Source organism: Ranitomeya imitator, chromosome 3 (genome assembly GCF_032444005.1).
Source record: "Ranitomeya imitator isolate aRanImi1 chromosome 3, aRanImi1.pri, whole genome shotgun sequence".
NCBI classification, from domain to species: domain Eukaryota; kingdom Metazoa; phylum Chordata; class Amphibia; order Anura; family Dendrobatidae; genus Ranitomeya; species Ranitomeya imitator.
In genome coordinates, this window is record NC_091284.1 from 94,490,067 (window position 1) to 94,506,249 (window position 16,183).

At 44.8% G+C, this 16,183-nt stretch overlaps 1 protein-coding gene across 3 annotated transcripts in view; it reads left to right on the top strand.

The window, feature by feature from the left end:
* Positions 1 to 2,708: 2,708 nt before the first annotated feature.
* NSRP1 (nuclear speckle splicing regulatory protein 1) overlaps positions 2,709 to 16,183 on the top strand; it is a 119,519-nt gene continuing 106,044 nt past the window's right edge. Inside the window, exon 1 of one of the 3 annotated variants that reach the window (XM_069761163.1) lies at positions 2,709 to 2,754. In XM_069761163.1, coding sequence (XP_069617264.1) covers positions 2,735 to 2,754 — 20 coding nt within the window. In that variant the 5' untranslated portion in view covers positions 2,709 to 2,734. Of the gene's footprint in view, positions 2,888 to 16,183 lie in introns of all 3 variants that reach the window. The other 2 variants (XM_069761162.1, XM_069761164.1) reach the window with 2 other exon arrangements.

A 16,183-nucleotide genomic window follows, 5' to 3' on the forward strand; every position in this document is an offset into this window, starting at 1 on the left:
CAACATATTCGATTATCCACCACCCTTGAATCCTTCAGATGTCACTGTAAATTTGTTTACTGTAAACAATATCTATAACTTTGTATGAAACCCCTTCTCATGTACAGCACATGGAATGGCGCTATATAAATAAATAATAATAATAATGCTGACTAATGAGCCAACGTCTGACTGGTATAAACCTGAACCGTACACCCTGCATGGGACCTGTGACAAAATTGTACATCAAAGGTAATTAGGGGTTAAAAAGAGATTGATCCCATGTAGCAGTGAGCTTATACATATATATATATATATATATATATATATATATATATATATATATATATATATAGCTTATATTGACCAAAATGCTGAAAGGGGGTTTTCCAAATAAATTTCTGTAGTTGGTCTATGTGATTTCAGATTGCCGAGTTCTGAAGGTATGTTCCCACAGTCAGCAAACGCTGCGGGTTGGATGATGCGTACATCCACAAGGTCCAGATTTCAAGAAATCCCATGGCCACTATGCGAGCACCGACGCCCGCAGCTCACCCGCGGAGATGGACATGCAGCGCATCTCTCCAGGCTGCAGCATGTCTATTTATCTTGTGGAGACGCGAGTCTCTGCAAGATAAATGTCAGAAGGAATATAAACCAGCTCACCCGTGATGCATAAGCCAAGTTTCGGGAGCACGGACCCGCTGTTTCTGGGCGTGGAGAATCCAAAAGAAGAAAATGTCCAGCTTCACCGAATCCGTGAAAAAAGATTTCTTTATTCACAAGCTTAAACATGGAGAATACAAACTTCAGCACAAACCATGTGGGTAAGAATCTCAATGCGTTTCTGGAGACTAAGCTCCCTTAATCATGACATGACATTGTCATCTGACCGTCTGCACATACCCTAACAGTGTGCAACATGCACATGGTCAGGATTGCGCTCTTTAGCTTGCTAGGGCATTGTCATGAGATTTGCATCCTGGAGGTCATGTGTTGACAAGCAGCTATTAGTGATGAGTGAGTATACTCTTTTGCTCAGTTGATCTCTGAGTATTTGGTGGTGCTCAGAGATTTAGTTTTTGTTGACACAGCTGCATGATTTACAGCTCCAAGCCAGCCTGAGTACATGTGGGGGTTGCCTGGTTGCTATTGCTAAGGAATCCCCACACGTAATCAAGCTGTCTAGTAGCCGGAAATTATTCAGCTGCGGGGGATGAAAACCTAATCTCCGAGCAGTCATAAATACTCGGAGACCACCCGAGCGTGCTGTGGAAAATCAGAGCAGGGAGTACACTCGCTCATCACTAACAACTATGCCTACTTTTCTCAAAGTTCTATTAAGAGAAGCGGATATTGGCACGTAACCTGCAGTATGCAAATCTCATGACAACCTCTTAAATTGACAAAAGAGTGAAATCCTGACAGTGTAGAAGTTGTACAGAACAGCTGCAGAAAATTGAGTGGAGCTAAGAAAACCCTATAAGGACCTTGTGCCCATTTAAAAAAAAAAAAAAAAAAATTCTAAGGCTACTTTCACACTAGCGTCGGTACGGGCCCGTCGCAGTGCGTCAGGCCGACGCATGCTGTGAAGTAAAAGCACAACGGGGGCAGCGGATGCAGTTTTTCAAGGCATCCGCTGCCCCATTGTAAGGTCTGGGGAGGGGGCGGAGTTCTGGCCGCGCATGGTCGGAAATGGCGGACACGACGCACAAAAAGTTACATGTAGCGTTTTTTTGTGCCGACGGTCCGCCAAAACACTATGCATCCGTCGCACAATGGATGCGACGTGTGGCAATCCGTTGCTAATTAAAGTCTATGGAGAAAAAACGCATCCTGCGGGCATCTGTGCAGCATGCGTTTTTTCTCCAAAACGACGCTAGTGTGAAAGTAGCCTTAGCCCTGCATCTATTATAGTGACGGCCCTGCCTGGGCCAAATACTATAAATCCATTTATTGTGGCTTAAGGCTGTGTGCACATGTTGTGTTTTTTTTTTTTCAGTGGAGATTTGCCAAAAATCCTGAGGGTTTGCCTATTGCCAGAAAAGTGAGCAAGAATCCTGAAGACTCCTGCACACGCTGCTCATCTGTAATCTACAGCATGTTAATAAATGAGTGGGTAAAAATCTGCAACAAGAACGCAAGAAAAAAAGGGCATTTTCCCGCAAGAGAGGAAGACATTTCTGCACTGTGTGCACGTAGCCTTATAAAGTCGCACCTGGGTCCCGGAACCTGAGTGGCCTATTGGTCCCCTTGGCCACATTACAAGCCAGACACTATTACCCACCCATGAAGGTAAATGGCCCTGACGAACACTTTGCACTGGTTACCAACGAGTTTCAAGCCGCACAACTGGGGCCAAGTGTTTATTGCTACAGAAATGGCGCACTGCATTGTTGGCTTTATGAGACGGGACCACGGCTCGGGTAGAAGCCGCCAACGAAGGTGCTCAGCAGTCAGCACCGACCACAACTTCTCATTCTGCTTCTGTGCGTGCGCGATTTCTCTGATTTGCGGAAACTACATTTCCCAGAGCTCCATTCGCCACTTCCGCTTGTATTGCCATTTGTGTCCGCAGATTCGTCACGAGTAGATCAAGTTTACTTTCAATACATAAAGAGCAATGCACGCACAAGAGACGTTATCACACGACATGGAGTTTTAGACTATAAGGTGTGACCTGTGTGATAATGGCACTAAACACAGTGCCGAATGTGCAGCTGCGGACACGGCGCACGTACACTGCGCAGGAAAGATGGCGGCTCCCGGGAAGCAGTAAGTGGCAGCCGCGCAGGTTGTGTGTGACAAGCTGTAAGCAACACCAGAGTATCACGTCCTGTATGTCATGCACCGCTCCTACGTCATTACTGCCAGGTCTCCGGAGCGGGATGTTGTGCAGTGCTAACCGGTGTGTGCAGCTGGCAGAATATGATCATGTTGTAGCCCTGCAGCCATAGTGTGTGTGTATATATATATAATGTTATATTTGTACCAATGTACATGTAAATCCGGGGTAAGACGGTGACTAATGATGAGCGAGCATGTTTGTATGCTAACCGGGTGTCTTCGCCATGCTAGAAAAATATTATTCTGGTCCCATTGCCTGTGAAACAGCAGCAAGATATGCAGGTGCGGGGACTAACATGTTATTTGAGCACACAGAAGACGCTCTGATAGCAGACGAGCATGCTCAGATAACACCTGATCAGAGAACGTTCGCTCATCACTAATGGTGACTTGTGCAGGGTGATCTATGGTATATGTGTGTGATACTACCTTTGGCCAGGTGCCATCTATAGATAAGTCTATTCATTTCTTATGAAGTAACTGGAGAAGAGGGGAGATCTCACAGAAGTGGCAGCACTTTTTCCAGGTGTCCACTCACCTCTTTACTGACCCCGCAGTTCCCTACCCTCCCAGGTGCCACAGTAGGTGATGTCCTGAGGCTACTGGGTGGCGGAGAGTTTCCGACTGTCTAGTCTGGGGTTTGTACTTGTCGGACCCATATTTCTAGGAGGCTTTTATTTTTTAATCATGCCAGTCTGAGAGATGTATTTATAGTGGTCTATATATATATATTTTTTTACCTTGTGAGTTTAAGCGTTAATATCTGTTCTTTTTATTTAGGGGTCTGGTATGTAGTATTTATCCAGTGTGGGATGTCCTAAAGAGTCATGTAAAATGCAATTCAATTGGTGTATACTGATGTTGTGTCATATAGAAATGACTGGGTCATAATAAACACTGATAACCCCATAAGGATGATTATTTATTTATATATATATATACATATATAGCACTCCAGCTGAAAAATCTCTGCAGGATTTATTGAACCCACATGTCTGGGCAACGTTTCGGCTCCAAATGGGCCTTTCTCAAGCTTGAGATATCTATATACATAATTGTCTAAGGGTCACTTCCGTCTGTCTGTCCTTCTGTCACGGTTATTCATTCGCTGATTGGTCTCGGCAGCTGCCTGTCATGGCTGCCGCGACCAATCAGCGACGGGCACAGTCCGATTAGTCCCTCCCCTACTCCCCTGCACTCACTGCCCGGCGCCCGCTCCGTAATCCCCTTCGCTCACACAGGGTTAATGACAGCGGTAACGGCCCGCGGTGTAACGCGCTCCATTACCGCTGCTATTAACCCTGTGTGTCCCCAACTATTTACTATTGATGCTGCCTATGCAGCATCAATAATAAAAATGTCATGTTAAAAATAATTAAAAAAAAACAACCTGCTATACTCGCCCTCCGCCGCCTTTCTCGCTCCTCTCCACGCTCCCGGGATCGCTCCATTGCAAGCAGCAGCTTGCGGTCCCGTCCCAGGGCTGGTGTGCGACAAGGACTTGCCGTGACGTCACGGTCATATGACGTCATCATAGGTCCTGCTCACACCAGGCCCTGGGACGGGACCGCAAGCTGCCGCTTGCAATGGAGCGATCCCGGGAGCGTGGAGAGGAGCGAGAAAGGCGGCGGAGGGTGAGTATAGCAGGACTTCAACGGGCTATAGGTGAGTATATGGTTTTTTTTTGTCTCTATACTACGTGGCTCTGTGCTGGCCAATATACTACGTGACTGGGCAATATACTACGTCGCTCTGCTATATACTATGTGGCTGGGCAATATACTATGTGGCTGGGCAATATACTATGTGGCTGGGCAATATACCGTACTACGTGGGCTGTGCTATATACTATGTGGCTGGCCAATACGTGACTGGGCAATATACTACGTGACTGGGCAATGTACTACGTGGCTGGGCAATGTACTACGTGGCTGGGCAATGTACTACGTGGCTGGGCAATGTACTACGTGGCTGGGCAATGTACTACGTGGCTGGGCAATGTACTACGTGGCTGGGCAATGTACTACGTGGCTGGGCAATGTACTACGTGGCTGGGCAATGTACTACGTGGCTGGGCAATGTACTACGTGGACATGCATATTCTAGAATACCCGATGCGTTAGAATCGGGCCACCATCTAGTATATATATAAATATATATATATAATCCAGCACTTCATATCCATCAGGGCCAAAGGTATATTATTCTAAAAACCTTTCCCATATATTGTATATCGGCATATCGCCAGGTGAAATACTCCCAAACAGCAATTCAACACAGAAGGACCAAGAGTACATATATCACCAACAAATTAACTCAATTAAAATGATTTTTATTAAACATATATTATGATAACATGTAGCATTTTTTTGATAAAACAATGGAGGAAGGAACCACAACTAACACTCAAAGGGAGGAACACTGCTCCGTTATAAGACCTGGGAGAGCATATACCCATATACAAAATAAAGCCTCATTACTGCGGATGTTTTCATAGTAGTATATTCAAAATAATCAAGATAGCATCAGAGAACACACGTGTTGAAAACACCGCCCAGTTCCATACGACAAATATAACATTGGCATCAATGCTCACCCATTGTAAGTCCGAGAAGTGCAGTGGTCCACCATATGACCCCTGCCGCGCGTTTCACGTGATAGCTTTCTCAAAGGGGATATATATATATATATATATCAGCACCCCCAATGTGAACACGTGCAAGCTGCAAACTGCAACACACAGATAAAAAAGACCACAGCAGCACATGTACGTGAATCGGCCATGTGAAAACACAGACAAATATACATTTCACAAAAATATTTTTTCATAAAAATTTTTTCAAAAATTTTTTTTTCATAAAACTTACAGTTAAAATGGAGATTCTTAGCGCATAAATTGGCCAATTAACGTGTGCCCATCAACCACGGCAAGGTGATCTCCCCCTGATGGGTCCTACTCTATTGTACATGCCACTCTTTGGCCACCAGCCTACAACTTCGGACAAACATGTCACTTTGGGCTAGACCTACAATTTATGGGCAGGTAGAGTTGATTACCGCCACCTGCAAGGTCAATGGGGGGAGTGCAAGATAAGTCTGGATGTTGCCACATCCATACAAATAGAGGAGAGTTTTCACATGGCCGATTCATGTACATGTGCTGCTGTGGTTATATATATATATATATATATATATATATATATATATATATATATATATATATATATATATATATATATATATATATATATATATATATATATATTCATATATATATATATATATATATATATATATATATATATATATTCATATATATATATATATATATATATATATATATTCATATATATATATATATATATATATATATATATATATATTCATATATATATATATATATATATATATATATATTCATATATATATATATATATATATATATATTCATATATATATATATATATATATTCATATATATATATATATATATTCATATATATATATATATATATTCATATATATATATATATATATATATATTCATATATATATATATATATATATATATTCATATATATATATATATATATATTCATATATATATATATATATATTCATATATATATATATATATATATATATTCATATATATATATATATATATTCATATATATATATATATATTCATATATATATATATATATATATATTCATATATATATATATATTCATATATATATATATATATATATATATATTCATATATATATATATATATATATATATATTCATATATATATATATATTCATATATATATATATATATTCATATATATATATATTCATATATATATATATTCATATATATATATATTCATATATATATATATATATATATATATATATTCTGTAGATAAGCCCCTGATGCCGGTGGGCTTAGCTCATCATCAATTTTGGGGGTGACAGGTTCCGTTTAAATAAGTTAGTCACATTTGTGTGAAATAAACCTGTCCAGTTATGAAGCAACACAGATTGTGAATCTATTTCTCCTGCTTTTGTGCAAATGGAACAAACAGGTAGAAATGATAGGCATTTAGCAAGACAACCCCCATAAAGGAGTGATTGTGCAGAAGGTCAGTACAGACCATTTCTCTGTTCTCATCCTTTTTGGCTGTTTTGGTCACTTTTACAAGTTGTCATTGCTCTCACCCCTAGAGGTACTGTACAGTAGCATGAGGTGGTGTACAACCCACTAAAGTTGCTCACGTAGTGCAACTCATCCAGGATGGCACATTAATACGAGCTATGGCAAGAAGGGTAGCTGTTTGTCACCACAGTGTCCAGAGCTTGGAGAAGATACCAGGAGACAGGCCAGTATACCAGGAGATGTGGAGGGGGGCATAGAAGGGCAGCAACCCAGCAGCAGGACCGCTACCTCCTCCTTTTCTGGAAGGAGGAGCAGTGCCAGAGCCCTTCAAAATGACCTCTAGCAGGGCTCTAACATCCATGTGTCTGGTCAAAGTGTCAGAAACAGTCTCCATGAGGGCCCAACATCCACAAGTAGGCATTGCGCTTACAATCCAACACCGTGCAGGGCGATAGGCATTTGCCAGAGAACACCAAAATTGGCAGAATCAAAGTTGTCGCCCTGTGCTCTTCACGGATGAGAGCAGGTTCACACTGAGCACATATGACAGACACAACAGAGTCGGGAGACACCGTGGATTATGTTCTGCTGCCTGCAACATCCTCCAGCATGACCGATTTGGCAGTAGGTCAGTAATGATGTGGGGAGGCATTTCTTTGGAGGGCCGCACAGCCCTCCATGTGTTAGCCAGAGTTACCCTGACTGCTATTGGGTACCAGAATGAGCTCCTCAGACCCATTTAGAGACCATATGCAGGTGCCGTGGTTGACTGATTCTTTGCTTCATGTCTGGGAGGAGATCCCTCAGGAGAACATCTGCTGCCTCATCAGGAGCATGCCTAGGCGTTGTAGGGAGGTCATACAGGCACGTGGAGGCCACACACACACACTGAGCATCATTTCTTTGTCTTGAGGCATTTCCACTGAAGTTGGATCAGCCTGTAATTTGATTTTCCACTCTGATTTTAAGCATCATTCCAAATCCAGACGTCCATGGGATATCAATTTTGATTTACATTGATCATTTTAATTTATTGTTCTCAATGCATTCCACTGTGTAATGAAAAAAAGATTTGCAACTGGAATGTTTCATGCAGTGATATGTAGGAAGTGGTATTTGCATTCCAGTTATTTTTTGAGCAGTGTATATACTACATATCTTGTGTACCTATCACCTTTAAAAACTCACTCACACATATGTGAGGAGGAATCTCCGGCAGCAATCTAGTATTGTGTTTTTCATCTGTCCTGTAAGGAGCCACGCAGACAAGGATGGGGCTAAGGAGCCACGCAGACAAGGATGGGGCTAAGGAGCCACGCACACATGGATGGGGATAAGGAGCCACACATACAAGGATGGGTATAAGGAGCCACGCACACATGGATGGGGAGAAGGAGCCACACATACAAGGATGGGGAGAAGGAGCCACACATACAAGGATGGGGAGAAGGAGCCACACATACAAGGATGGGGAGAAGGAGCCACACATACAAGGATGGGGAGAAGGAGCCACACATACAAGGATGGGGAGAAGGAGCCACACATACAAGGATGGGGAGAAGGAGCCACACATACAAGGATGGGGAGAAGGAGCCACACATACAAGGATGGGGAGAAGGAGCCACACATACAAGGATGGGGAGAAGGAGCCACACATACAAGGATGGGGAGAAGGAGCCACACATACAAGGATGGGGAGAAGGAGTCACACATACAAGGATGGGAATAAGGAGCCACTCAGACAAGGATGGGGACAAGGAGCCATTCAGACAAGGATGGGGATAAGGAGCCACGCACACATGGATGGGAATAAGGAGCCACGCACACAAGGATGGGGATAAGGAGCCACGCAGACAAGGATGGGGATAAGGAGCCACGCAGACAAGGATGGGGATAAGGAGCCACGCAGACAAGGATGGGGATAAGGAGCCACGCAGACAAGGATGGGGATAAGGAGCCACGCAGACAAGGATGGGGATAAGGAGCCACGCAGACAAGGATGGGGATAAGGAGCCACGCAGACAAGGATGGGGATAAGGAGCCACGCAGACAAGGATGGGGATAAGGAGCCACGCAGACAAGGATGGGGATAAGGAGCCACGCAGACAAGGATGGGGATAAGGAGCCACGCAGACAAGGATGGGGATAAGGAGCCACGCAGACAAGGATGGGGATAAGGAGCCACGCAGACAACGATGGGGATAAGGAGCCACGCAGACAAGGATGGGGATAAGGAGCCACGCAGACAAGGATGGGGATAAGGAGCCACGCAGACAAGGATGGGGATAAGGAGCCACGCAGACAAGGATGGGGACAAGGAGCCACGCAGACAAGGATGGGGACAAGGAGCCACGCAGACAAGGATGGGGACAAGGAGCCACGCAGACAAGGATGGGGACAAGGAGCCACGCAGACAAGGATGGGGACAAGGAGCCACGCAGACAAGGATGGGGACAAGGAGCCACGCAGACAAGGATGGGGACAAGGAGCCACGCAGACAAGGATGGGGACAAGGAGCCACGCAGACAAGGATGGGGACAAGGAGCCACGCAGACAAGGATGGGGACAAGGAGCCACGCAGACAAGGATGGGGACAAGGAGCCACGCAGACAAGGATGGGGACAAGGAGCCACGCAGACAAGGATGGGGACAAGGAGCCACGCAGACAAGGATGGGGACAAGGAGCCACGCAGACAAGGATGGGGACAAGGAGCCACGCATACATGGATGGGGACAAGGAGCCACGCATACATGGATGGGGACAAGGAGCCACGCATACATGGATGGGGACAAGGAGCCACGCATACAAGGATGGGGATAAGGAGGCACGCATACAAGGATGGGGATGGAGCCATGCATATAAGGATGGGGATGGGGATAAGGAGCCATTCAGACAAGGATGGGGATAAGGAGCCACGCACACATGGATGGGAATATGGAGCCACACATACGAGGATGGGGATAAGGAACCACACATACGAGGATGGGGATAAGGAGCCACACATACAAGGATAGTGATGCGGGGACGATGCATACCCGACTTATACTCGGGTCAATAAGTTTTTCGAGGCAAAATTAGGTGCACCGTCTTATACTCGGGTCAGCTTATACACGAGTATATACGGTATTTGGATGCCATAATAAACACCATGTTTGGAGGCCAAAAGGCACTGCATATCACCACAAAAACACCATGCCAACAGTGAAGTTTGGAGGTGGGAACATCATGGTGTGGGGACATTTTTCAGCATACGCCGCTGTGAAATTTGATATAAGACAAACATAGGTACCACTGGGATGCATATTTGGATATCAGTGCAGATCTGCTTATTTTTTGTTGTACTCGGCATGAGAAAATCGCAGCGTGTCACTCCGAAATCAGACAACGCACGGGAATAATCACTTGCCACACAGACTATCAGTGTGGCATCCGATTTTTATGGATACATTTCAATTCTGTATCATAGGAAATTGTAAATGATAGCTGCTGAGTAAAAAAACTGCATACGGATAACAACTTAGAAAAAATGATCCCACTCTCCTGGATGAAAATTGGACTGATTTATTTATAGACTAGTACTAGCTAACCCTAAGAAAAGGTAAGTATATATGATCTATAAGAAAGCGCTCAAATATGGGCAGTCAGGAAAGGTAGGGGAGATGCAAGATATAAGGGCGGGTGCAGAAGGAGATTTAATTTAATGGCATTACCGAGACAAGGAGCAGTGTAAACCGATTAAGGAGCAATATCTGTATGCAGAGTGGTCAGAGACATACTTGGATCAAACTAGATTACCAAAGCAGTGAATAGATTGAGGAGCATAGCTATGTTCAGAATGGTCAGAGACACAGCAGTGTGGATAGGTTAAAGGGAATTAGTCAGCAAGATTGTGCTACTCCATCTCAGAGGAGCATAATGTAGAGAAAGAGACCCTGATTCCAGCGATGTATCATTTACTGGCCTGCTTGCTGTCATTTTGATAAAAACCCTGTCAGGAAGCTGCCAATCATTGGTGGGGGTGAGGTTTTACAGAGCTCATCAATATGCTTGACTACCTTTTTTTTTTTTTTTTTTAGTTTTTCACTCCCCTTCTTCTCGTATACAGCATGGTGGGGGATCTCAGCAGTTAGATCCCCCTTTTCCAGCAGTTATTATCACCAATCCAGTGGACATGCGTGGTAATGTGAAATGTGCGGGTTTGTGAAAAATTGAGCTGTGATCGGCGCTCATAGCAAGTGAGCATTTCTGCTACATACAGGTGATCTGCTCATCGCCTGTATGTAGCAGAGCTGATCAAAGAACTGCAGCTTCTAGACTCCCATGGAGACCATTGAAACATGCAAAAAGTAAAAAAGTTTTAAAGAATAATTTAAAAAATAAAAGTTGAACCCCTCTCTGCTATCAGACGTACTGTTACGCAGATGGCAGAACCCCCGCTTTGATGTGGGCTCCGGCGGTGAGCCCACCTCAAAGCTGGGACATGTCAGTTGTTTTGAACAGCTGACGTGCCCGCATTGGGTGCGGGTGGAATCGTGATCCATCCGTGCCTACTAACTAGTTAAATGTCGCTGTCAAACTCTTACAGCGGCATTTAACAAGCGCATCCGGCCAGAAATGCACGCACCGGTGACCCCTGTCACATGATCGGGGCTCATCGGTGTGTCGGCATGACAACCAGAGGTCTCCTTGAGACCTCTATGGTTGTTGATGCCGGATTGCTGTGCGCGCCACCCTGTGGTCACCTCATAGCAACTCAGCAATTCAGCTACATAGAGGTGATCTGATCATCGCCTGCGTGTAGCAGAGCCAATGCTATTGAAACATGGCAAAAGTTAAAAAAAGAAAAAAAAGTTTTTAAAAATATGAACTGAGACTGTGAAAATATGACATGTTTGGTGTCTATGAACTTGTAATGACCTGGAGAATCATAATGGCAGGTAGTCTTAGCATTTAATGAATGTAGTACTTTTTTTGGAGTTTTTTCCCTGTTTTCCAGTACATGATATGTTAAAACCAACGGTGTCCTTCAAAAATACAACTCATCCTGCAAAAAACAAGCCCTCACATGGCCATTTTGACCCAAAAATAAAAAAGTTATGGCTCTGTGAAGAAGAGGAGCAAAAAACGAAAATGCAAAAACAAAAATACCGTATATACTCGAGTATAAGTCGACCCGAGTATAAGCCAAGGCACCTAATTTTGCCATGAAATGCTGGGAAAGCTTATTGAGTATAAGCCGGGTATGCATTGTCCCCTCATCCCCATCCTGGTATGCATTGTCCCCTCATCCCCATCCTGGTATGCATGGCTCCCCTGTCCCTGTCATTGTATGCATGGCTATTTATCCCCTATCCTTGTATGCATGACTGCTGTTAAAAAACAAAACAAAAAACATCCTATTTACCTGCCTGTGTGCCCTCGGTGGCACTGCATCTCGTTTGTTGCGGCGCCAGCAGCTCTGTCTTCCAGCCAAGCGATTACGTGGCCCCACTCACTAAGGTAATGAATATATATGCACTCCATGCCTATGGGAGTGGAGAGACGTGCATGTGCAGTGCCTTAATGAGCAGGGCCACGTGATCGCTCGGCACAGGAAGAGCTGCTGGCACCGGAACGAAGATGCAGTGCCAGCGAGGGCGCGCTGGTACCGGAGTAGGATATGTGCTGGCAGCTGGCACTGTGCGCTATTACAGCAGCGGCACAGGCTTTAGCCTCAGCCGCCGGCTCCCACCTCTGTGATCCACTGCTCCGCCGCTCCCCCTCCCCCGCCAGCTTCTGGGACAATTGACTTGTGTATAAGCCGAGGGGGGGCGTTTTCAGCACACAAAAAAAATGTGCTGAAAAACTCACCTTATACACGAGTGTATATACGGTACATCTGCCAATGAAAACCCAAAAGTCATTATCTCAGTAAATCAGAATACTTTATAACACCAGCTTGAAAAATTGATTTTAAAATCCGGAATGTTGGCCTACTGAAATGTATGTTCAGTAAATGCACTCAATACTTGGTCGGGGCTCCTTTTGCATCAATTACTGCATCAATGCGGCGTGACATGGAGGCGATCAGCCTGTGGCACTGCTGAGGTGTTATGGAAGCCCAGGTTGCTTTGATAGCAGCCTTCAGCTCATCTGCATTGTTGTGTCTGGTGTCTCTCATCTTCCTCTTGACAATACCCCGTAGATTCTCTATGAGGTTAAGGTCAGGCGAGTTTGCTGCCAATCAAGCACAGTGATACTGTTGTTTGTAAACCAGGTATTGGCACTTTTTAGTGTTTAGTTTAGTAATTTAGCGAGAAGCACTTGTATGTAGCACATGCGATTGGATGATTCTCCTCAGGGAACTATTGAAGCCAGTGGGAAAAAAAATATATAAGTTTAAATAGCCCCCCTTTTGCCCCATTCATAAAAAAAAATTAAAAAATGCCTATATTTGGTATTGGCGCCTTCTGATCTATAAAAATATGAAGTAAATTTAATCCGATCGGCCACCGTTGACATTTTCATGTCTGGCTCCATGTTTTTGCGTGTTGTTGTGTGACCTACACTTTTCAGAAGTGACTTTGTAGTGGACATTTTTTATCCGTCCATGCACCTGACAGGACACATACGTGGTGAGAAGATGGCCTGGATGGATTTCTTTGGTAGAAATTTGTTTAGCCCCTAAGGTTTTAACTATCGATGTCCTGCAGGGGGCAGCAACAGACCAGACATTGTTACCTTACACACCAAACCAATGTAAAGTGTGAGCCAACTGCAGAATGGTGACTATAGTTATGAAGGACGGCTCTGCCGATAGCATAGTACTGGAAAATCTGCTCCAGCAATGATATCCTTTAGGCCAGGAGTGCACAGCGCAGCATTGCCACATTCAATGGCTTCCAAGGCCCCCAATAAAACATAATGAAGTAACTTTTGAGATGTTTATAGCATATAAAAAGTATATGCCCCAATTGTCTAATAGATGCAGGTTCCACTACCAGGACTCATTGAATAATATTGGTGCGAACGCAGTGTGATTATTATTTTATTTATTTATCCCCCACCCCTTGCATTGCACTCGCTAATTTTATACACAAGTGGGAGCGAGGCCATACAACCCCCACCATAACACCCACATGTTGTGGAGAGCTAAACGGGAGTCAAGGAATCCTAGTCTATAGATGTATGAGAGACCCAGATCTGTTTACTTCAGGGGTGGACAGTTTTACCAAGGGGCCACATGAGATACAGTGTCTGTTGTGGAGGGCCGGACCAATAGACTGAAATTAATTCTGCTCAAAATTATAATTACCGTATATACTCGAGTATAAGCCGACCCAAGTATAAGCCGACCCCCCTAATTTTGCCACAAAAAACTGGGAAAACTTATTGACTCGAGTATAAGCCTAGGGTGGAAAATGCAGCAGCTACCGGTGAATTTCAAAAATAAAAATAGATGCTCCATAACGTTCATTATTGCCCCATAGATGCTCTGTATAAAGCTGTGCCACATATAATGCTCCATATTGTTCATTATTGCCCCATAGATGTGCCATATAAAGCTGTGCCATATAGTGCTCTGCACCGTTCATTCCTGCCCCATAGCTGCCATATAGTGCTCTGCACCGTTCATTATTGCCCCATAGCTGCCATATAGTGCTCTGCGCCGTTCTTTATTGCCCCATAGCTGTGCCATATAGTGCTCTGTGCCGTTCATTATTGTCCCATAGATGTGCCATATAGTGCTCTGCACCGTTCATTCCTGCCCCATAGCTGTGCCATATAGTGCTCTGCACCGTTCATTATTGCCCCATAGCTGCCATATAGTGCTCTGCGCCGTTCATTCCTGCCCCATAGCTGTGCCATATAGTGCTCTGCACCGTTCATTATTGCCCCATAGCTGTGCCATATAGTGCTCTGCACCGTTCATTCCTGCCCCATAGCTGTGCCATATAGTGCTCTGTGCCGTTCATTATTGTCCCATAGATGTGCCATATAGTGCTCTGCACCGTTCATTCCTGCCCCATAGCTGTGCCATATAGTGCTCTGCACCGTTCATTATTGCCCCATAGCTGCCATATAGTGCTCTGCGCCGTTCATTCCTGCCCCATAGCTGTGCCATATAGTGCTCTGCACCGTTCATTATTGCCCCATAGCTGTGCCATATAGTGCTCTGCACCGTTCATTCCTGCCCCATAGCTGTGCCATATAGTGCGCTGCGCCGTTCATTCTTGCCCCATAGCTGTGCCATAGAAAGCTGTGCCATTGCTGCTGCAATAAAAAAAAAATGCCATACTCGCCTCGCTGCTTGCAGCTCCCGGCGTCCGATCCCGGCGTCTCTCCGCACTGACTGATCAGGCAGAGGGCGCCGCGCACACTATATGCGTCATCGCGCCCTCTGACCTGCACAGTCAGTGCAAGAGGACGTGAAGACAGAGCGGCGCCTGGCATGTGGAACGCGGACAGGTGAATATTACATACTTACCTGCTCCCGGCTCCCTCTGCCTGTCACACGGTCTTCGGTGCCGCAGCCTCTTCCTCAGCGGTCACCGGCACCGCTGATTAGAGAAATGAATAGGCGGCTCCAGCCCTATGGGAGGTGGAGCCGCATATTTATTTCTCTAATCAGCGGTCACACGTGACCGCTGAACAGGGGAAGAGCTGCAGCAACGAAGACAGTGTGACAGGCAGGGGCAGCGTCAGGATCGCCGGGACTAGGTGAGTATGCCTCAGCGCCCTCTCCCCCTCACCCGCCGACCCTGCCGCCCACCGTGACTCGAGTATAAGCCGAGAGGGGCACTTTCAGCCCAAAATTGGGCTGAAAATCTCAGCTTATACTCAAGTATATACGGTAATATAAATAATTAAATATCTGAATATTATCACTTACTATTAAGCAGAATTAAGTATGCTGACATCCCTCAATATACCTATATACAATATGAGCCCTCACATAGCCTACGTATATACAGTGTGAGCTCCACAAAGCCTCCATATATACAACGTGAGCCCCCACATAGCCTCTTATATACAACTAGATGGTGGCCCGATTCTAACGCATCGGGTTTTCTAGAATATGTATGTAGTATATAGCATGGCCGCGCAGTATATAACACACCCCACGTAGTATATTGTACAGCCACGTAGTATATAAACACACCCCATGTACTATATAACACAGGCCACGCAGTATATTGCACAGCCACGCAGTATATTGCACAGCC